This window comes from Thunnus maccoyii, chromosome 6 (assembly GCF_910596095.1).
Source record: "Thunnus maccoyii chromosome 6, fThuMac1.1, whole genome shotgun sequence".
In the NCBI taxonomy this organism is placed as follows: domain Eukaryota; kingdom Metazoa; phylum Chordata; class Actinopteri; order Scombriformes; family Scombridae; genus Thunnus; species Thunnus maccoyii.
In genome coordinates, this window is record NC_056538.1 from 34336922 (window position 1) to 34362043 (window position 25122).

At 39.4% G+C, this 25122-nt stretch overlaps 2 protein-coding genes across 5 annotated transcripts in view; one reads left to right on the top strand and one right to left on the bottom strand.

Moving 5' to 3' along the window:
* Positions 1-4783, bottom strand: part of lrch3 (leucine-rich repeats and calponin homology (CH) domain containing 3) — a 37099-nt gene extending 32316 nt beyond the window's left edge. For 2 of the 4 annotated variants that reach the window (XR_006096546.1, XM_042414160.1), the window contains exon 1: positions 4475-4782. Coding sequence is in view for 3 of the 4 variants with exons in the window: in XM_042414160.1 (XP_042270094.1) it covers positions 4475-4733 (259 nt within the window). In the remaining variant the exon portion in view is untranslated. Of the gene's footprint in view, positions 1-4474 lie in introns of all 4 variants that reach the window. The other 2 variants (XM_042414158.1, XM_042414161.1) reach the window with 2 other exon arrangements.
* A 54-nt stretch (positions 4784-4837) lies between these two features.
* Positions 4838-21027, top strand: abcf3 (ATP-binding cassette, sub-family F (GCN20), member 3). The gene is made up of 22 exons (XM_042414157.1): positions 4838-4854; positions 6715-6902; positions 10821-10968; positions 12088-12164; positions 12257-12312; positions 12399-12496; positions 13310-13432; positions 13637-13903; positions 13982-14062; positions 14714-14773; positions 15369-15425; positions 15516-15538; positions 16165-16220; positions 16322-16522; positions 17382-17458; positions 17556-17600; positions 17817-17949; positions 18251-18339; positions 19198-19289; positions 19597-19729; positions 19831-19918; positions 20506-21027. Coding segments are annotated over exons 1-22 (2253 nt in total). The 5' UTR covers positions 4838-4852; the 3' UTR covers positions 20665-21027.
* The last annotated feature ends 4095 nt before the right edge of the window (positions 21028-25122 follow it).

Sequence of the window (25122 nt, forward strand, 5' to 3'; positions counted from 1 at the left end):
GGTCAGAATCAAAGTGTAAATATTCAAACTGACATTCAGAACATGAACCTGTGTGATGTTTATATTATTCACAGGGTTCAATTATGCCGATTGCCAAATAATTAATTAATTAATAGCATATTAAATAGCCTAATGTTGTGGGACCTACAGTTTGTTGTCATGACAACTTAAATATAAACTTGTATTACGCTGTTAAGACACTGAGAGCTTCACTGAGCGTTTGGTCATGTGATCAGCGTGGCGTCCTGCACATTTGGCTCCGCAGCAGGTTAACGAGTGTGAAGAGTCTCTGCGATAACGTAAACATCCAGCCGTTTAATATCACATTATTGATCAGTAGGAGGTTTCATTTCCCCGTTCAATGAACAACAGCAAGGATGTTAGTTTCATTTCATTGTTGTTGCCTTTATACTAATATATATCTATATATATATGACTGACGGAATATTAACGACTATAATGTCTGTTAATATTAAAGTCATTAATTGATTATCCAGGAGTTCCGCTGGTTATTTATTGTTAGACTGTATCTATAACGACACAATAAACATCTGGATCTGAAACATCAGTCAATTAATCAATTAACAGGATATGAATCTGTAATCATCTCTCCGCAGTTTTTAACTGAGTCATGTGACTGTTAAACGGGAATATTTTGGATTATTGATCGATGATTTTACAGTTCAAAAGATGAATGAATCAATCAATCAATGGAGAAAATAATCAATAGATGCAGCTCAACACAGTGGTGCAATAAACAGGTTTGAATGATGTCATTAATGATCCATGCTGAGCTGTGTGAGTTCCACATATTGATCACTGATCAGTAAATAATGATAAACATCAGCAGGAAATGTTTTCCTTCTTTGGTCAGGTGACTGTTGATAAATAATAATAATAATAATAATAATAATAATAATAATAGTGAAGTAACGTTGGTTATAACTTCAGTCAGAACGTTTGCTTCTTATTTTATTGAATTGATAGACTAAAGGATGAATCTGTAAACAATCAGCCGAATGATCAATAACTAAAATAATCATTAGATGCAGACGGGATGTCACGGTGATCAGTGATTGACAGCTGGTTGCCGAGCAACAGCGAGTATAACAGTGCAACAGATTAATCTGCACAGAAACAAAGAGTTTCTATATTTATCTGTGCAGCTGTGAGGACCAGCACCTGGCGGACAGGAAGTACACGTCACCATGGCAACATGCACTTCCTGTTATCGTCCCTTCATCCAGCATCGCTCACACACACACACACACACACACACACACACACACACACACACACACAGATACACACACACACACACACACACACACACACACACACACACACACACACACACACACACTGAGGTTTTCCCTCTAAATGTGCATCGAGCTTCACACACAAGACACTGATTCAGATGTAAATAAATAATATTATAATATAATAATATAATAATATAATAATAATATAATAATAATATAATAATATAATAATAATATAATATCCATTTACAATTAGCTGATCAATAGAAAATTAATCGGCAACTATTTTAATAATTTATTGATTGTTTTTTGGTTTGTTAATACATGACAGCAAATTCAATCAGTTTGGGTTTAGGACTATTGATCAGTGATCGGTGATCAGACATGGAGACGTCAGTGAAAGTTTGAAACTGCATTTTTCACTTTTGATCTGACATTTAATAGACTGAACGATAGTCGTGAAAACAATCGATAATAAAAACAATCAGTCGGTTGCAGTTCTGTTAATATGAACACATGAAGCTGTGACATGATGACAGTAGAGAGCACGTCTGTGGGCCATAATAACCAGTAGAGAACCAGTCAGTGCTCCCAGTCAGACAGACTGATGCAATAAGGTTTCTGCTGTCAGTCACAGCGAGCTGCAGACTCTCTGACCTCATGTTACCATCAGTCCCACACAGGGAGGCTTACTGGTTTTACATTAGAGGAGGGAAAAGCACAGAAGTGCTTCAGTTGCACTAAAATCACTGATGTGATATTAAAAGAACAAACAGCTCTGAGACATAAAGAGTGGAATCCATCCTGATTCATCAAATATATAAAACCATATGTTTTATTACCGTCAGTGTTCACAGCATCAGATATTATTAGTGAATGTAAAGTGGCTCCTACAGAGAGTGATGCATTCTGGGTTTGTAGCATTCATGTTGCTAGGCTAGCGAGTTTCTTCCAGTCTGTTAGAGTCAGTCAGCACTGAGTTTAACCTGAAGAAGCTTCTGAAGATTTGAATTTAATGAGTGAAAACAATGTTTTTCCTGCAGAATCACAGTGAGGAAGGATCAGTGATGTCACTGAGGATGAGGAGCTCAGACTCACACAATGATCAGTCACAGCAGAGACAGATTACTCAGATTAAAAGTATCTCAGAGAAACTTTCCCAACACCACCACTGTCAACGGCTGCTGATGGAAAAGCGGATCGTCTCATATTTGGTTCAATACGGCGCCGATTATCCTCCCTCCAGTCCTACACGTCTAATTTCTGACGTTCATTCAAACATGACATGTCTGGTTTTAAAGGACAGACAGCAGTCAGGTGTGTCTAATCATCCTCCTGTTCATACTGGATATTAAAAGATCCTTCAAATGTGCTTCAATGCATTTAAAAGTCTCTGTGAAGCTTCAGCAGTCTGAGTGAGTCATATCAAGTGGATATCTGACACATTTACAGTCTCTTTGTGTTTCCCTGTTGAGCTGCAGGTGGAAGTATAGTAACAAAAAGACTTTGGCACTAAAAAGACTGTAACGTTGACAGATATCTACTTGATTTGACTCATTTGGACGCTGAAGCTTCATATTAGCTTCAGATCAACTTTGCACAGAAGGAGGACTGTGGATTTCCATTGTAAGGTCATTATGAAGGGATCTTCTACTGGTCAGTATGAACAGGAGGAATGATTACAGCAAGAAAAACAACCTGCCACCAGGAGTCACAGTCTGATATACTCTCTCTCTCTCAACATGTGAATTTAAGCACATTTAAACTCATTAAGTATGTTTAATCTTGTATGTATGATGTATGTTTGATGTGTACATGTGCACTGTGGCATTGTGACATCGGGTGTGTTGTGTGATGCAGCGTGTAGATCTTATCTTATCTTAACATGTTTCACTGTTCATTTGGGCTCCTGACTGTTGTTTTAAGACACAGTTGAGAAGTTGTGATCTCGTCCTTTAACGGAGGGATGAGGACTCTCCTCTGCTTGGATTAACAGTATCTCGTCTTATAATCGGGCCGATCGTTTTAAACCCTGAATGTTGAGCTGTGAGAGGACAGAAGACACTGAGTGTAGAGCTGCAGTGAATAGTTGATTAATCGCCAACTATTTTGATATCGAATTAATTGTTTTGACTTATTTTTTTAAGAAGAAAAAGTCCAAATTCTCTGATTGCAGCTTCTTTAATGTGAATATTTTCTGGTTTCTGTCGTCTCTGTGACAGTAAAACATTTGAGGACGTCATCTTGGTTTTTGGGAAACACTGATCTACATTTTTCATCAATTTTTGACATTTTGTGAACCAAACAACTAATCAATTAATCGAGAAAATAATCGACAGATTAATCAATGCTGAAAATAATCGTTAGTTGCAGCTCTAACTGGGACATCTAACAGAGAACTTTATTTATAAATATATTGATCAGAGCTTCATAAATACTGAGGGGACATGATGATGAACCTGACGGACGTTTGTTTTGTCTCTCCACGCCGCCCGTCAGACTCGGGTGGGCGGAGCTGCCTCATTATCTAATCAAGCATCACAGACATCAAACAAAACAAAGCCAGGTGTGAGTCCACCTTAACAAACTCGGACTGAGGCTTTTTAAAAAGGCTGAATGACCCCCAAACCCGTCCGGTCCCGTCCGAGCTGTGACGGATACCTTCACCTGCAAAAACTAGCCCCAAACTTCCAGGTGTGCTGGCACACGTTGTACCCCCAAAAGACGAAGCCCCCCTCCCCTCCTTTCCGTCCCTCACGACTCTGTTCCTCAACTTCACACCGCGGGGACCGAAATAAATCATAGTTTATAGATTGTTTTGCAGTTTAAAAGACCGCTAACTAGCAGCTAGCTCACATTATTTTGAACGGATCGTGTTCTAACTTTTATTAATTTGAATTTAAAAGCGTCCAAAAGTGTCAAAAAAGACCCCAGACTGTACTTTAATGCTCTGATATTGTGTGTGTAACGGTTATGAGCAGCATTTTCCCTCATTAATGTCAATAGAAACAGTGAAATCACGGCCGGGGACGTTTTTTGGGGGGTACAATATTTATCACAACACCGGCCCGGTCCCTCCGCAGCCGTTAAAGTTGGATTTTTACTTTCCCGCGCCGCAAAGTGCATAAAAACTGTCTCTAAGTTCTTCTAACCGGCTCCGCGGAGACCCGGCCGGCCCTGTGTGCGCTCCCCGGGCTCCGCAGCTCACTCACCGGCCCTGGTGGTGTCCGACAGGTCGTGGTTGGCGGCGCTCCGCGGGAACTCCTTCAGCTTCCGGCCGCTGAGGTTCAGGCTCCCGGTGGCCGAGGCTTCGTCCAGCGCCCGGTCCACTGAACGGTTCCAGGGCGCCGGGCCCGCCGGTCCCAGTCCGTTATTATTCCCGACTAAAACATTCCCGGTGCCGCCGCCGCTGCCGCCTCCGACCGTGAAGTTGAGTCCGGTGTTGTCCGCCAGCAACACCGACGCCGCCATTACACTCTCCGGCTGTTAGCTCACTGCTAACGGCTAACTCTCCCACCCAAAACTCCAGAGCCGAGCATGCGCAGAACGGCGCTGCGAGACTGGACAACAGAACGGGCCGAACACGCTACATGTATGTTGAAACTACTCTGATCATACTAAACCCAGACAGTTCAACATACAACAGCAAACGCACACACACGGAAAACAAGTAGATATTATCATTATATCTTATTATTAGAGTTGCCTTTAAAAAAATGTTTTTAATGTTTCTTTCATCTGTCTAAAATGTGCTTTTCATGTTTTCTGAAGCTCATTGTATTTCATCATTATGTTTTAAATGTGCTCTATAAATAAAGTTTAATTATTACTATCATTATCATTCAAAACTATACGTCAGGGACAACAAAAATGATGAAAATTAGTAATAAAAGAAATAAAAATAAACTTTATTGATGCAGCACCTTCCAAAACAAAGTTACAGTGTTTTACATAAAAAGGAAATCAGCACTAAAATAAAATAAAATCAGGCAAATACAATGAATGACATAGAATAACATACTCCACAACAAGAAGTTTCAATTTCATAGTTTCAAAAGATTTCAAACCTAATATAAAATATAAATGAAAGACTTGCAGGAGACGATTACTTAAAACAAGACTGAACAGAATATTTTGTCATTATGTAGAAAATGTTTTCTATTTATTTTGGAACTGTTTTATATTAATGATCATATTATAGGTTTAAACTATGTTTATGTTTCCAGGCACACTGATAAACTTACTCAGAGAATTTGAAAAAAGAAAATATAAAATTTGAGGTACTTTTTAAACAAGATGTCTGAGCTATAAACTGAAATCATGGAGGAAATGAAAATGTACAGCATGTAGATACAGTATGTATATATGTTTCATATTTCATGTATGTAAGTGTGTATAAATATTTATATATACTGTAAATACAGTTTGCAGTATTTATGTAGGCTAAATACTTTTTTTTTTACATTTTTCTTGTTTTATTTTATTACAGTTATTTTATTATTTGATAGAACAAATGAATATAGTACAAGTAAAGCTGATTGTCATAGCTAAGGTATGTATTCAAATGTAAAAAGACAAGGGTTTTTTTTTATTAAACAACTACAGCTGACCTAAGAGTAAAAACAATTTTAAATCAAAAGAAAAAAGAAACTGAAAGATAAAGTCTCAATACAAGCACCAATAAAATACATTAGAATAAAATGAACGAATAAATAAAACAGATGCAGAACATTAGAGCTCAAATTTATATATATCTCAGAACAACTTTGAGGCATCTCATGTTCATTATCATTATTATTATTAGTGGTAGTAACATTATTATAATTTGTATTTTCATGATGTCTGTCAAAGTCTCACATTTGTGAAGAAGTTAACTGTCAATAAAACTGCCCAGATGTGAAAATGTGGATGTTTTTTTTCTGGTACTCTTGTCTGATTTTAACTCCACATCTTGTAGTTGTTTGTATTTTTTCTCCTTTTTTGTCTTAAACCATTTTTTTCCGCAACGTCAAACTGTTAACGACTTAACGACTTACAGCAGCGCCCCCCGGTGGTCATCAGTCACTGATACAAAAGTTTAACTTATTACTGAATAATAAATGGATAAACATAAATCTGGGAGAAAAAAAGGAAAGAAAGAAAACGCAACATCAAATAAAAAATATTACTATAGTAAAGTCTTAAAGTAGAGCCAGATTTATTAAAGGCTCAATACATGATTCATGATATAAGAACAAAGTCAAAATTTTGACTTTTTATCTCCTAATTTTGATTTTTAGTTTTATAATTTAGAGTCTTAATCTCATAATTTAGAGTTTTAATCTAATCATTTTTACTTTTAATGTTATGAGCATTTCATTTAATCATGACAAACTCCTTCTTTTTTATTTTACTGGCGGGAATGGGCTTCCATACAGTGGCGCAAATTCTTTCCATTTTGTCTTTTTTGTAGGCTTTTAAGACGTGACGTCAAAACAACGGACACTCAGACTTCATCCCCCAGAATTCGCGGCGCTGTCGCATATTGGCGCATGCGCGTCGCGGCTGTGAGTCCAGGGCCGGGTATCATGGCGACGTACGTGGAGATTCTGAAGAGCGAGTTTCCAGAGATCGACTCGGAGCTGTTCGACTACATCACAGGTGAGAGGCCGGGGACAGAGCCGCTGTGTGGCGGGGTCAGAGTCGTCGTCCTCCCGGTGACGGAGCGGTTGTCTGCCGGCTGTCCGCTCCTCTTCTCCCGCCCGGCGGAGCGCTTCATGCCGGCCTTAACCAGCCTGTTAGCCGCGGAGCTAACGAGCTAAGCGGGCTGTGCTCATAGGAGTGACACCGGTTAGCCCGGCCCGGCCCGGCCCGACCCGACCCGACCCGATCCGGTCTGGTCTGGTCCGGCCCGACCCGGTTAGGTGGGGTTAGGGTAGGGCTGGTTTGGTCAGTTAACGCTAGGTTAGGTTTGGGTATGTTAGGTTGGGAGTGGGTTAGGTTAGTTAGGGTAATTATGATAGGGTAGGTGGGGGGGTCGGGGGGGGGGGCGGTTGGTGGGAGTAGGTAGGTAAGGGTAGGTTAGGAAGACTAATCATCTAACCTGGTTAGTTTAGAGTTATCATCTGGTTAAACTGGACTAAGCCCCGAACACTGACTCACAGGATGAGAGGAGATATTAGAGGAAATAACCGTAAATACTGTTGTAGTTCAGAGGAAACATCCTGTTTATTACTTCAGATAAAGTAAAAGAGTTATTTTTAATAAACTGTGTAAAGTTATGTTTGTGAGGAATGATTATGTTCAGTATTATTAGTTATTATTAAACTGCTAAAAGTACAGATGTCTGTTATTTAATGAATCAGAATTATTATTTGTAACTTTGTTGATAACAAGTGAACATGAGTAAACAAAGATAAGACTCTAGTCATAAAGTGTTCCTGTCTTAGACTTTATTATTTCAGTTTACTTTGTGCTGTAATTAATATGAGATGAACATATCTGACTTCTTGTTGAATATATTTGACATTTTCTGGATATAGTTTCAGTTCAGAGAAACACTCTGACACAAACTGCTAAAAGCAGGTTTTAAAGGCAATTTCCAGGATTTAATGGTGAATATGTACAAAAATATTAAACCAGGTGTTTTTGTCGATGTTGTTATTATTGAATAGTCTGACGAGGTGAAAACTTATCTGTAGAGCTGCAACGATCAGTAGATTCATAGAAAAAGAGTCAGAAACTCTTTTGATAGTTGATTAATCGTCCGAGAGTGACCTCTCTTTACCACCGCGGCGTCGACCAGCGTGTGTTGCGTCACCTGATCTGTACAACCTGCTGTCAGTTAATATAATAATCTCACCTGAATCCAGAAACACTCTCATGTCTGTCTGACATGTGACACATGTAGTAATACATGTACTAGTATGTTTATCACATGACACATGTAGTAATACATGTACTAGTATGTTCATCACATGACACATGTAGTAATACGTGTACTAGTATGTTTATCACATGACACATGTAGTAATACATGTACTAGTATGTTCATCACATGACACATGTAGTAATACGTGTACTAGTATGTTTATCACATGACACATGTAGTAATACATGTACTAGTATGTTCATCACATGACACATGATGTAGTAATACATGTACTAGTATGTTTATCACATGACACACGTAGTAATACATGTACTAGTATGTTTATCACATGACATGTAGTAATACATGTACTAGTATGTTCATCACATGACACACGTAGTAATACGTGTACTAGTATGTTTATCACATGACACATGATGTAGTAATACATGTACTAGTATGTTCATCACATGACACATGTAGTAATACGTGTACTAGTATGTTTATCACATGACACATGTAGTAATACATGTACTAGTATGTTCATCACATGACACATGATGTAGTAATACATGTACTAGTATGTTTATCACATGACACACGTAGTAATACATGTACTAGTATGTTTATCACATGACATGTAGTAATACATGTACTAGTATGTTCATCACATGACACACGTAGTAATACGTGTACTAGTATGTTTATCACATGACCCATGTAGTAATACATGTACTAGTATGTTTATCACATGACATGTAGTAATACATGTACTAGTATGTTTATCACATGACACATGATGTAGTAATACATGTACTAGTATGTTTATCACATGACACATGTAGTAATACATGTACTAGTATGTTTATCACATGACACATGTAGTAATACATGTACTAGTATGTTTATCACATGACACATGATGTAGTAATACATGTACTAGTATGTTCATCACATGACACACGTAGTAATACATGTACTAGTATGTTTATCACATGACATGTAGTAATACATGTACTAGTATGTTTATCACATGACACACGTAGTAATACATGTACTAGTATGTTTATCACATGACACACGTAGTAATACATGTACTAGTATGTTTATCACATGACACATGATGTAGTAATACATGTACTAGTATGTTCATCACATGACACACGTAGTAATACATGTACTAGTATGTTTATCACATGACATGTAGTAATACATGTACTAGTATGTTTATCACATGACACATGATGTAGTAATACATGTACTAGTATGTTTATCACATGACACATGTAGTAATACGTGTACTAGTATGTTTATCACATGACACATGTAGTAATACGTGTACTAGTATGTTTATCACATGACACATGTAGTAATACGTGTACTAGTATGTTCATCACATGACACATGTAGTAATACGTGTACTAGTATGTTTATCACATGACACATGTAGTAATACGTGTACTAGTATGTTCATCACATGACACATGTAGTAATACGTGTACTAGTATGTTTATCACATGACACATGATGTAGTAATACATGTACTAGTATGTTTATCACATGACACATGTAGTAATACATGTACTAGTATGTTTATCACATGACACATGTAGTAATACATGTACTAGTATGTTCATCACATGACACACGTAGTAATACATGTACTAGTATGTTCATCACATGACACATGTAGTAATACGTGTACTAGTATGTTTATCACATGACACACGTAGTAATACATGTACTAGTATGTTCATCACATGACACATGTAGTAATACGTGTACTAGTATGTTCATCACATGACACATGTAGTAATACGTGTACTAGTATGTTTATCACATGACACATGTAGTAATACATGTACTAGTATGTTTATCACATGACACATGTAGTAATACGTGTACTAGTATGTTTATCACATGACACATGTAGTAATACGTGTACTAGTATGTTTATCACATGACACATGTAGTAATACATGTACTAGTATGTTCATCACATGACACATGTAGTAATACATGTACTAGTATGTTTATCACATGACACATGTAGTAATACGTGTACTAGTATGTTCATCACATGACACACGTAGTAATACATGTACTAGTATGTTTATCACATGACACATGTAGTAATACATGTACTAGTATGTTTATCACATGACACATGTAGTAATACGTGTACTAGTATGTTTATCACATGACACATGTAGTAATACATGTACTAGTATGTTTATCACATGACACATGTAGTAATACATGTACTAGTATGTTTATCACATGACACATGTAGTAATACATGTACTAGTATGTTTATCACATGACACATGTAGTAATACATGTACTAGTATGTTTATCACATGACACATGTAGTAATACGTGTACTAGTATGTTTATCACATGACACACGTAGTAATACGTGTACTAGTATGTTTATCACATGACACACGTAGTAATACATGTACTAGTATGTTTATCACATGACCTATGATGTAGTAATACATGTACTAGTATGTTTATCACATGACACACGTAGTAATACATGTACTAGTATGTTTATCACATGACACACGTAGTAATACATGTACTAGTATGTTTATCACATGACACATGTAGTAATACGTGTACTAGTATGTTTATCACATGACACACGTAGTAATACATGTACTAGTATGTTTAACGGTGTGCGATGTATCCGTGTGTTTCAGGCGTGTTGGACAGCGGCGGCGCCGACTTCGAGGATGGAGAGGAGGTGTTCGACGCCATCGGAGGAGTCCTGCAGGACGTGTCAGCTGACAGTAAAAACGAGGACGACATCAGAGACATCTGTCTCCAGATGTTCAACACGCTCAAACTGTAAGCAGGAGGATTCGTGTTTTTTTTTAAAGGGACAGTACACAATAAATGTGACTCACAGCTGCAAGAATTAATCAATCAACAGGAAATTAATCAAGTATTTTAATAATCAAATAATCATTTATGTCATTTTTTTAATGATTGCAGCTTCTCAGGTGTGAGAATTTGCTGCTTTTTCTTCTCTTATGTGATAATAAATGTCATATTTTTGGGGTTTTGGACTGTTGCTGACAAAATAAAACATTTGATGGCGTCACTTTGGACGGGAAAAATAGTGAGGAACTCCAATGTTTTATAGATCAGTCGATCAATCTTAAGATTAATGAATCATGAAAATCATTGTTTGCAGTAAGTTTGACAGCAGGCCTCTTTATGGATGAATCAGCTGATCATTCTCTCAGTCAAAACCCAAAGATGGAGAAATGACACCAGCGAATGTTTTTAATCGAAAAATGACTTAAAGGATCGATCATTCATCAGATATCAATATTATTTTTTGTTGATTGTTCAGTTTGATGAATTCTATGAGCTCCAGTTACAACAGATTCAGTTCTCAGCTGTCTGAGCAGCAGAGCAGCAGGTTACACTGCTGCTCTGCTGCTCTGCTCTTCTTCTCTGCTGCTCTGTTCTTCTTCTCTGCTGCTCTGCTGTTCTGCTCTTCTTCTCTGCTCTGCTGCTCTGTTCTTCTCTGCTGCTCTGCTGTTCTGCTCTTCTTCTCTGCTGCTCTGCTGTTCTGCTCTTCTTCTCTGCTCTGCTGCTCTGTTCTTCTCTGCTCTGCTGTTCTGCTCTTCTTCTGACATCATCAGCTGCTGTTTTCTGTTAAATGTCTGCTGTGGAAAAAGAGTCTGATTGGCTGGTTGTTGTTGATAACAAGCTGCTCTAAACATTTAAGTTTGAGAGAGAGAGAGAGAGAGAGAGAGAGAGAGAGAGGAGAGAGAGAGAGAGAGAGAGAGAGAGAGAGAGAGAGAGAGAGAGAGAGAGAGAGAGGAGAGAGAGAGAGAGAGAGAGAGAGAGAGAGAGAGAGAGAGAGAGAGAGAGAGAGAGAGAGAGAGAGAGAGAGCGAGCTGTGTGTGTATTGATGATATCTGCTGTGTGTATTGATTAATGTGTTTCGATCAGGAATAACTGCCACGGCTCCCAGCGGCAGGTGTTGTTGGACGCTCCGGTGCAGCTGTCTCAGATCTCTGTGGACACCAGTGAGTCGACCTTTCACACGTCTGTCTGTAGAATAAACAACACGTCCATCAGATCACGTTTATTGATCATGTCTGTCTCCGCTCGTCCTCAGACTCTGCTGCCACAGATGTTCAGGGCATCTGGATGATGAAGCGTCCTCAGAACACGGTACGTCTTCCTGCTGTGATGTCATTAAACTCACCTGTGTCCTCCGTGCACCTCGTCCTCACGCTGTCCCTCTTGTGTCTCTGCAGACGGTGGACGCAAAGAAGCTGGAGAAGGCCGAAGCCAAGCTGAAGGCCAAACACGAGCGCAGGAACGAGAAGGACTCGCAGAAAGGCTCCACTCCACTGTCAGTCCACCGCTCACCTGTCTGTCCTCCTCTACACCTGTCTGTCCTCCTCTACACCTGTCTGTCCTCCTCTACACCTGTCTGTCCTCCTCTACACCTGTCCTCCTTTACACCTGTCTGTCCTCCTCTACACCTGTCTGTCCTCCTCTACACCTGTCCCCCCTCCTCTACATCTGTCCTCCTCTACACCTGTCTGTCCTCCTCTACACCTGTCTGTCCTCCTCTACACCTGTCCACCTTTACACCTGTCTGTCCTCCTCTACACCTGTCTGTCCTCCTCTACACCTGTCTGTCCTCCTCTACACCTGTCTGTCCCCCTCTACACCTGTCTGTCCTCCTCTACACCTGTCTGTCCCCCTCTACACCTGTCTGTCCTCCTCTACACCTGTCTGTCCTCCTCTACACCTGTCCTCCTCTACACCTGTCTGTCCCCCTCTACACCTGTCTGTCCCCCTCTACACCTGTCTGTCCTCCTCTACACCTGTCTGTCCTCCTCTACACCTGTCTGTCCTCCTCTACACCTGTCCACCTTTACACCTGTCTGTCCTCCTCTACACCTGTCCCCCTCTACACCTGTCTGTCCTCCTCTACACCTGTCTGTCCCCCTCTACACCTGTCTGTCCTCCTCTACACCTGTCCTCTTCTACACCTGTCTGTCCTCCTCTACACCTGTCCTCCTCTACACCTGTCTGTCCCCCTCTACACCTGTCTGTCCCCCTCTACACCTGTCTGTCCTCCTCTACACCTGTCTGTCCTCCTCTACACCTGTCCTCATTGTCCACGTCTCACCTGTCCTCCCCTCTGTCCCCGCAGTGTCTTGGAGGAGGCGTCGGCCAGTCAGGCCAGCAGTAAGAAAGACAACCGGGTCGACCAATCAGGGAAGAACCGCAGCTACGACATCCGCATCGAGAACTTTGACGTTTCCTTCGGTGAGAGGTGAGCTGACTTATTGATGATCGATGTTTGATTCATATATTTAAGTTATTTTAATACATTTCATTTTCATGAAGACATTTAACTCTTTTTTAATATATTTGACTTTTTTCTGGATATATTTCATGTTTTCCTGACTATAATTAACATTTTGTAGAATATGTTTTATTTGTTGATACACACACACACATTTATCTCTGTGTGCAGGTGTCTGCTGCAGGGGGCGGAGCTTTCTCTGGCGTCAGGCCGGCGGTACGGTCTGATTGGTCGTAACGGTTTGGGGAAGACGACGCTGCTGAAGATGCTGGCGAGTCGTAACCTTCGTGTCCCGGCTCACATCTCCATCCTGCACGTGGAACAGGAAGTGGCGGGAGACGACACGGCGGCGCTGCAGAGCGTCCTGCAGAGCGACACGCTGAGAGAGGAGCTGCTGGACGAGGAGAAGAGGCTGAACGCTCGCATCGCCAACGGAACGTAAGACAAACGTTCAGATAACCTCGCCGTGCTGAACGGCAGAGCTGTGTCACTGATCGCTGTGTTTATGTGTCTCAGAGCGGACGGCATGGAGAGCGTTCGGCTGTCAGAGATCTACGGCAAGCTGGAGGAGATCGAGGCCGACAAAGCCCCGGCACGGTAACTATGGCGACTGATCTATATCACTGCAGCCAAAATCACAACGTCACAACGTCTCCACTAGAGATTCAGACAGCAAACATCCAACAACGTCTCGTCTCTCTCTCAGACATGAACTGTCAGGTTTAAATAAAGTTTTATATAAAGCAGCATTACGATACAACTTTATTATACACTGGACTTTATAGATGTTAATATTTAGTAAGTGTATATGTAGGAATGTGACAGTGTCAAATTTACTTCATATGATTTTTGTGGCCAAAAATATCACAAACACATTTATCACCATATTCATTAAACTCTCTGAAAATCTGCTGTTAGAGCTGAAATACAATAAAATGACCTCACAGCATAAACTGAGCTATCCCAGAGCTTTCGGCTGTATCCCACAGCCTTCTTCAGCAGGTGGAATCGGTGAACTCAAGTCACATGATGTGAGATAGAGCTGAAAGCTTCAGGAACAGACTGAACCTCCACACTTGAGAACACATATTCAGGATTAAAAGTATTAAAGTCCAGCTGTGTTTTAATCCGACTGCTCTCAGTAATGACAGTTAGATCTGTGTTGTTACTGTCAGCATGTTTCACTCAACCAGCACCTGTTGATAAACTGCTCATGTGTTTTGATTGACATCTGTCTCATCCAATCAGAGCCTCTGTCATCTTGGCCGGTCTCGGATTCTCTCCCAGAATGCAACAGCAGGCCACCAAGTGAGTCTTCTCTCTCAACCACACACACACACACACACACACACGGAGAGTAGTTCTGTGTAAGTTACAACCTCTTTGTTCTGCATCATAAACTTCAGAACAAAGTCCAGAGGTTGTGATATGTCGCTAGCTGAGCTGTAAACAGAACCGCGCTCCTGCACATGCTCAGTGGCGTCTGCCTTACACAGAACTACTCTCCAGAGACTGAAAACATGATCACTGTTAATAGTTTAACTGTTAAACAACGGAGGTCTATGGCACAGAGGAATAAGATATATCAGCTTTGATACACACACAATACTGGTTAGTAGATCAGTTCATTGTTGGTTTGGATCCAAACATGAAGACAAATATAGAAAATCAGCAGAATGATGCTTTAAGAAGACGCTAAGTTGGAGATCAACTCTGAACTTAAAGCTACATGTGACCTCTAGTAGTTCAATGAGAGGATGAGAGAGTTCCCATTTAGTCTTGTGCAGATGACATGATACGTGTGTGTGTGTGTGTGTGTGTGTGTGTGTGTGTGTGTGTGTGTGTGTGTGTGTGTGTGTGTGTGTGTGTGTGTGTGTGTGTGTGTGTGTGTGTGTGTGTGCAGGGAGTTTTCAGGAGGATGGAGGATGAGGTTAGCGTTGGCCAGAGCTCTGTTTGCACGGTGAGTTTCTACCTTCAGCTTCCTCAGATATAAACGCCTCTGCTGTCATGTGACTCCTCTCTGACTGTTGTTTCATTTTGTGTCGACCAGGCCGGACCTGCTGCTGCTGGACGGTGAGTCACATGACCTCTGAGCTCCGCTCACACTATACTGAGTGGTACCCGCATGTATACTGGAGTACAAGGACTGTGGGGAGTATTTGCAGAAGTAGTACTAAGAGTAAAAGTACAAGCAGTAGGAGAGTTAGTTATAGTAGTAGTAGAGTTGTAGGAGTACATGGAGTGGGAAGAGTAGGAGCAGTGTGAGCAGTATTAGTCTGAGTATTAATGTAAGGAACAGTACAAATAGTAGGAGTATAAGGGGTAGGAGTAATACAAGTAGTAGTAGTAGTTGTTGTTTTATACTACAGTAAGAGGAGGTGTAGTACAAGCAGTAATAGGTGTAGTATTAAGAGTACAAACAGGAGTACATGAGCGCTAGAAGGTGGAGTGCGGGTATGAGTAGTAGTAATATATGAGTAGTAGGAGAGTACTAGCAGAAGTACAAATATTAGTAGGATTAGGAGTTGTAGAATCAGTCGTATTGTGGTGGTGTTCTGGTTAGTATTAGTGGTATCAATAGTATTGTAGTTATGTTCTGGTGAGTAGTAGTAGTAATCTGGTTTGTAGTAGTAGTAGTAATCTGGTTTGTAGTAGTAGTAGTAGTATTGTGATGTATTCTTGCTGTGTTTGTGTTTCAGAGCCGACCAACATGTTGGATGTCAGAGCCATTCTGTGGCTGGAGAACTACCTGCAGGTCTGAACACTCACTCACTTTAACGTTAGCATCCCTCATTGAAAACAATGGGGACCATTAGCAACAAGCTAACAAGTAATAAATAATTCCTCCTCCCTCAGACGTGGCAGTCCACCATCTTAGTCGTCTCCCACGACCGAAACTTCCTGAACGCTGTGGTGACCGACATCATCCATCTGCACTCCCAGACTCTGGACAGTTACCGTGGCGACTACGAAAACTTTATTAAAACCAAAGAAGACAGACTTAAGAACCAACAGAGAGAGTACGACGCCCAGCTGCAGTACAGACAGCACATACAGGTACTACTACTGCAGTACAGACACCATACAGGTACTACTACTGCAGCACAGATACCATACAGGTACTACTACTGCAGTACAGACAACATACAGGTACTAATACTGCAGCACAGACAACATACAGGTACTACTACTGCAGTACAGACAACATACAGGTACTACTACTGCAGTACAGACAACATACAGGTACTACTACTGCAGTACAGACAGCACATACAGGTACTACTACTGCAGTACAGACACCACATACAGGTACTACTACTGCAGCACAGACAACATACAGGTACTACTACTGCAGTACAGACAGCATACAGGTACTAATACTGCAGCACAGACAACATACAGGTACTACTACTGCAGTACAGACACCACATACAGGTACTACTACTGCAGCACAGACAACATACAGGTACTACTACTGCAGTACAGACAGCATACAGGTACTACTACTGCAGTACAGACAACATACAGGTACTAATACTGCAGCACAGACAACATACAGGTACTACTACTGCAGTACAGACACCACATACAGGTACTACTACTGCAGCACAGACAACATACAGGTACTACTACTGCAGCACAGACAACATACAGGTACTACTACTGCAGTACAGACAGCATACAGGTACTACTACTACTGCAGTACAGACAGCATACAGGTACTACTACTACTGCAGTACAGACAGCATACAGGTACTACTACTGCAGTACAGACAACATACAGGTACTACTACTGCAGCACAGACAACATACAGGTACTACTACTGCAGCACAGACAACATACAGGTACTACTACTGCAGTACAGACACCACATACACTTGAAGAGAAAATGTCAATGATGTGTTTGTGTTTCAGGTTTTTATCGACAGGTTTCGATACAACGCTAACAGAGCAGCTCAGGTCCAGAGCAAACTGAAACTGCTGGAGAGACTGTGAGTACTGACACACCTGCTACACCTGCATCTACATGTAACCTGGAAGACAACATGTAAATGTCTAAGAACATGGATGTGTCTGTTTGTTCTGCAGGCCTGAACTGAAGCCCATTGAGAAAGAAACTGAGGTCACTTTAAGGTGAGACGTTATGAGTCCAGAATGTCCTAAACATTTAGTCCTGTTTCACTTCCTGATGTGTGTCAGCTTTCTGTCAGATCTGAGAGTCTTCCTCACTTTGATGATCACTTTGATTACCCACAGACTAAACTTCTGTTACTGCTTCTGGGGCAGCTGGCTTCTCTTATTGACTGATTTATTGATTGATTGACTGACCTGTTGTGTTTCCTGCTGCAGGTTTCCAGATAACTTTGAGAAGTTGTCTCCTCCCATCCTGCAGTTAGATGAAGTAGAGTTTTATTACACTGCAGACAAGCGGCTCTTCTCTGGACTCAACCTGTCGGCCGACCTCGAGTCTCGAATCTGCATCGTAAGTGTCCTCATTTACTGTCAACCAACCGTCCTCTGATTGGACGGCTGTTACTGACAGCTGCTTTCAGCTGGAGATCACTGTGGTCTACACATGTTTACAAAAAGACAGAACCTGAAGTTGATCCCTCAGTATCAGTCAAATCTTGAGGATCTGACCTCATTAGAATATTCAGTTTAGCTCTATAATAATATGAAAATGTGCAAACATTGTAGGCTGTCTGGGTGATTATGAAACCATGAAACTTATCACACTGATCAATAATGTAGTCAGGACTGAGATGTGTTGTGTTTCCTGTCAGGTTGGAGAAAACGGCGCTGGTAAATCCACCATTCTGAAACTGCTGATGGGTGAGCTGACACCGGTCAACGGAGTCAGACAAGCGCACAGGTAAGACGACAAACTGTTCAATCAGAGCAGAGCAATCACCTGAATCTATTTACCTGCTAGTCAAAGTGTTACTGTTTACATCCCCATAATAGATAAAAATTTACATTTACATCAAATTAACACTCCGTTCAGGGAACCTTTTACACTCTGTTCAGGGAACATTTTACACTCTGTTCAGGGAGCCTTTTACACTCCGTTCAGGGAACATTTTACACTCTGTTCAGGGAACATTTTACACTCTGTTCAGGGAACATTTTACACTCCGTTCAGGGAACCTTTTACACTCCGTTCAGGGAACATTTTACACTCTGTTCAGGGAACATTTTACACTCTGTTCAGGGAACCTTTTACACTCCGTTCAGGGAACATTTTACACTCTGTTCAGGGAACCTTTTACACTCTGTTCAGGGAACATTTTACACTCTGTTCAGGGAACCTTTTACACTCTGTTCAGGGAACATTTTACACTCCGTTCAGGGAACATTTTACACTCTGTTCAGGGAACCTTTTACACTCTGTTCAGGGAACATTTTACACTCCGTTCAGGGAACATTTTACACTCTGTTCAGGGAACCTTTTACACTCCGTTCAGGGAACATTTTACACTCCGTTCAGGGAACATTTTACACTCCGTTCAGGGAACCTTTTACACTCCGTTCAGGGAACCTTTTACACTCTGTTCATTTTATACTCTGGGAACTGTTACTATATTGATTGTAGGAAACTTGTGATAAACCACAGGGAAACATTTACATGACATTTATAGGAAATTGTTTACACTTTAAGGGAACAGTTTTTTGTCGGCCATTAACCTGGTTGAAGTTTCTTTTCTCTGATTTTTTTTTCATGTCTCTTTAGGAACTTGAAGATCGGTTACTTCAGTCAGCATCACGTGGACCAGTTGGACCTGAACGTCTGCTCTGTGGAGCTGCTGCTAAACAAGTTCCCTGGTAACTATAGCAACAACATTGTCAACAAAAACAATGACAACATGAGCAACAGCAACATCCTGAAGCTGAGTTCAGCTCTGTTCCCAGATGAGACTCACTGCATCAGTTATGTAGCTTCGGTCATACAGATCCAGGAGTCGCCCTGTAAACAGACAGTTAAAACCTGATTGGCTGAGCGGGACCAGTTAAAACCTGATTGGCTGAGCGGGACCAGTTAAATCCTGATTGGCTGAGTGGGACCAGTTAAATCCTGATTGGCTGAGTGGGACCAGTTAAATCCTGATTGGCCGGTGTTTGTGTGTCACAGGTCGATCGGAGGAGGAGTACCGCCACCAGCTGGGAGGTTACGGGATCACCGGAGAACTGTCCACGAGGCCGGTGGCCAGTCTGTCAGGAGGACAGAAGAGCCGGGTGGCCTTTGCACAGATGACCATGCCATGGTAACTGAAAGCTCAGGGATCAGCTGATAGAGCTTCTACTGATGATGATGATGATGATGATGATGATGATGATGATGTTGTTGTTGTCGTCTCTCTTTCAGTCCAAACTTTTACATCCTTGATGAGCCGACCAATCACTTGGACATGGAGACCATCGAGGCTCTGGCCAAAGCTCTCAACAAGTTCAGAGTGAGTGTGTCACTGGTTGATGATGTCATCAGCGAGGCAGAGGACAGTTTGCAGATTAAACATCATGTCTGGTTTGAACTACAGATGCACCGATCCGACAGTTTCAGTCCCGATACTGAGTGCCAATCTGATAGCAGTTTTTAATCAATAATCTGAATCCTTTATGTTTGAGCCTGAATCTTAATGACATTTCAGCATTTTGGGCCAAAACTTTGAATATTTGTGTGATGGAGGTCACTGAAGGGGCTTGTTGACTTTCTCATAAGCTGTTTACTTTTTAAAAGAACACTCAACGACGGTGTTACCAGTGTTACTGGTGTTACTGGTGTTCAGCCATACACCGATTACATTACTTCCCCATCGTTCCCACCGTTTTGCTTCTTGTAATAGAAATAAAACCCATTTAGTTCATTTTTGCATTAAATAAAATATTGTGACTTTTCCAGCAGAAAGAACAGAAAACATTCAGCGTCTCTAACTGTTGACATGTTTGTGTTGTAGCAGCGGACAGGTGTTACTGGTGTTACTGGTGTTACTGGTGTTACTGGTGTTACTGGTGTTTCAGGTGTGTGATGTCACTGTTTCAGGGCGGGGTCATCCTGGTGTCCCACGACGAGCGTCTGATCCGGATGGTGTGTAAGGAGCTGTGGGTGTGTGAAGGCGGGAAAGTTCACCGCATCGACGGCGGCTTCGACGAGTACCGAGACATCCTGCAGGAGCAGTTCAGGAAGGAGGGTTACCTGTGAGGCCCCGCCCACTGCGGACTGACCACAACCACTCATAACATAAACCCCGCCCCCTCTCCTTACAACAACACCTCCCATCTCAGCAGCCAATCAGCTGTCAAAATGGACTGGAGGACGTTTTTTGTCTCTGAACTGAAGTGTCTCACCTGGTGCAGGTGATGACCTGCTGCAAGCTGATTGGTCCTGATGCTTTTACTCACCTGGTGAGGTCAGTGAACTCTGGAGGAGGCGGAGTCATCATCAACCATTTGGAGTTTATTTAAAGAGTCAAACTGTCGTCACATTAAACGTTTTGTTTTGTATCATCAGAGAGATTTTACCAGCTTTCAGCGGAGCGTCAAACAATAAAACCATCAGATCATGTTTCACTTTGTCTTCTTCAAACAAACTTCATCCATATTTATATTGATCAGTTATTGTGTGTTGATGCGGTTCTGCTCCGTTAAAACCTCTTTGACTTCTGATTTAGTTTTCATACTAAAATGGAAACTAACAGTTCAGAAAAACTGAGTAAAGGCTTTAATCAAACCTCTGTCCTCCAATCAGAGAGCAGAGTTCAACACTCAGATCAGATCTATAATACTAACTGAACTATCAACTAATCTGCTGATTATTTCTCTATAAGTCTTTAATCTTTTATCAATAAAACATAAGAACAGTAAAAATCTCCATCACAGTGTCTCGGAGCAGAAGATGACGAAGACCCGAGTTTGCTGTCATTTAGGACCAAAAGCAGCAGATTTGTGTATTTTTTTAAGTTTAGTTTTATAAACGGAAACAAAAAACGAAAAAGTTCGAGTTTCATTTTTAAATCCAAAGAAAAAAAAAGGCAAAAAATAAGTTTCCAGAGTCAAAAACTGCAGATTTTATTTTCATTCCTTGTTTGAATGAAACCATCAGAACTCATAAACTAAAAACCTTCGTTAGACGTGTTCGTTTCCATCTCACCCGCCAAAACAAATCTCACATCAAAGTGGAGGAAACTTCACAGACGCTGCTGCATGAATAATGAAACTATGATGAAGATGATCAAAGGCTTCATCCTCCTCCTCCTCGTCAGCTCTGACATGTCTGGTTTTAGTTTGTTGCTCACAGTCCGACATCAGGAACGTTTTGTCGTTTTCTTCCAGTTTCACATCTACTTTAACTTTAACTGTAACATTTGATTCAATGATTCATCAACTAAGTAGATTAATTTTCTTTCAATCAACTAAAACTGATCAACTGATTAATCGTTGCTGCTTCAGTCAAAACAAACTTTTTTTTAATATGTTAAAATTGAACTTTTCAGTATTGTGTTTTAAACCCAACATGTAATTTCTGCCGTTCGGCGTCTCATTCAAAACAATAACATAAGACGGAGTGTGATGATGGTGTGAAGCAGCAAGGCATCATGGGAGTTGTTGTTGAACTACCAGCTGCTCCCAGTTAGGATTCCTCCAGTGTTGATGGTTCAGGAGGTTTTTCTCTCCAGAATAAACAGACGCGCTGATTAAAACCAGTAAAAACACTGAATAAAGCAGATTCATGTGAAACATCAGTGTTTCTCTGATGCTGTTCAGGACGTGTGGAGGCTGAACGTTAGCCGAGCTGCTGCTAACGTTTGTTCAGCTTGTTTCTCTGATAACTGAAGATCCAGACGTCCGATGACTAAAATCCTTCATCTGGTTAAAAGATTCAGTTAAAAACGACCAATGTGGCTTCAAACTGGATAAAAAGTCCATTTAGAACAGTTTCTGGTAACAACCTCAACGCCGACGTCTGACAGGCGACCAGATGAAACGGATCAATACTTTGATTACAACTACAGATTCCTCTGAGTTTGAAGGTTGTTGGAAACTTTTTGGATAATTTAAGTTCAACAAAATACATCACATAGGTCTAGTAGTTTATAGACATTTTAATATGGAAACGTTTCATATTGGGCCTTTAAAGCTGATCAGAGTATTGATGCTGAATTAAAACATGTTTTATGGTTGTTGTTACAACTCAAACAACAACAGCTGAGACGGACAGGAAACGAGACAGATGGTATAAACTCACTAAGACTAACCAATCAGCTACCAGCTGATTATACTGATTATATAAACCAAACTTCTTTCATGGTAAAACAAAACCTGTAAAAAGAGTGAAATATTCCTGAGAACTGATCAAACTTCAGGCCTGAAGTCGTCTGTACTGATTTAATGCAGATTATAACAAACTAAATGATGTAAATCTGAATATTCTGTTTAATATCAAACCTCGTATCAATACTGTACAAACATTTTTTATTCAAGAAATGAAAACAATCATGTTTTTACTGATTTTGTGACGTCAGCTGACTCAAAGTGACCTTCACGTCTGTAAAGGTCATTTTCACCACGTTGGTCACGTGACTTTAGGAAACGAGGACAACTTCCTGTGACGTTTTTCTCTCTGCAGGATGATTTTTAATAGAAATAAAATCAGTCTGAAGGCTGACGGAGGTTTTGGAGAATCAGCAGGAGCGTTTTTTTTGTTTATTTATATTTTAAGCATATAACTGAATAAATAAATAAAACAACAGTTTCTCTTTATCTTCTGTCCTTTGACCAGAAACGTCTCAGATTCTCACTTTTATCACATTTAGCAGCATTTTATAACAAGCTGATGCTTTTCTCTGGCAGCTTTAAACATCTTTAATTATGTTTCTGTTATTGTTATGAGTTCTCTCTTACGTCATATAGACTGTTTTTAATTTCATTTTTAATGACTTTACTGTCCAATTTAAAATATTCAATCATCTGTCGTCTTTGTGTCGGCAAGGAAAAACCTTCTCTAACGAATTCCCCCCAATATATCGATTTACAGATAGCAGGATTAAACCATATATATTAAACCATATAGATTAAACATATAGATTATACCATATATACTAAACCATATAGATTAAACCATATATACTAAACCATATAGATTAAACCATATATACTAAACCATATATATTAAACCATATATACTAAACCATATATACTAAACCATATAGATTAAACCATATATACTAAACCATATATATTAAACCATATATACTAAACCATATATACTAAACCATATAGATTAAACCATATATACTAAACCATATATATTAAACCATATATACTAAACCATATAGATTAAACCATATATATTAAACCATATATACTAAACCATATAGATTAAACCATATATACTAAACCATATAGATTATACCATATATACTAAACCATATAGATTAAACCATATATATTAAACCATATAGATTAAACCATATATATTAAACCATATATACTAAACCATATAGATTAAACCATATATACTAAACCATATAGATTATACCATATATACTAAACCATATAGATTAAACCATATATACTAAACCATATAGATTATACCATATATACTAAACCATATAGATTAAACCATATATACTAAACCATATAGATTAAACATATAGATTATACCATATATACTAAAACATATAGATTAAACCATATATACTAAACCATATAGATTAAACCATATAGATTAAAACATATAGATTAAACCATATATACTAAACCATATAGATTAAAACATATAGATTAAACCATATAGATTATACCATATATACTAAACCATATAGATTAAACCATATATACTAAACCATATAGATTAAACATATAGATTATACCATATATACTAAAACATATAGATTAAACCATATATACTAAACCATATAGATTAAACCATATAGATTAAAACATATAGATTAAACCATATATACTAAACCATATAGATTAAACCATATAGATTAAAACATATAGATTAAACCATATATACTAAACCATATAGATTAAACCATATAGATTAAACCATATAGATTAAACCATATTTACTAAACCATATAGATTAAACCATATAGATTAAACCATATATACTAAACCATATAGATTAAAACATATAGATTAAACATATAGATTATACCATATATACTAGAACATATACACTAAACCATGTAGATTAAACCATATATACTAAACCATATAGATTAAACCATATATATTAAACCATATAGATTAAACCGTATATATTAAACCATATAGATTAAACCATATATATTAAACCATATAGATTAAACCATATATACTAAACCATATATATTAAACCATGTAGATTAAACCATATATACTAAACCATATAGATTAAAACATATAGATTAAAACATATATTAAACCATATAGATTAAACCATATAGATTAAACCATATAGATTAAACCATGTAGATTAAACCATATATACTAAACCATGTAGATTAAACCATGTAGATTAAACCATATAGAGGTATAATTTTGTAGATGCAGGTTTTTCCATACTGACTCGGATTGTCAGAGGATTGGTTGATTGATTGATTTGTCTCTCCTGTGAGATGATGAAGGTTTTAAAGGAAATGAATCCAACCTTCATCTTCTTCCTGTCACC

Bases quoted from the DNA above. Each gene is read 5' to 3' on its own strand.
- abcf3 (XM_042414157.1), top strand. The intron at 16,221-16,321 runs GTCTGAACACTC...CTCCTCCCTCAG, and splicing joins GGCTGGAGAACTACCTGCAG to ACGTGGCAGTCCACCATCTT. The intron at 18,340-19,197 runs GTAAGACGACAA...ATGTCTCTTTAG, and splicing joins GGAGTCAGACAAGCGCACAG to GAACTTGAAGATCGGTTACT.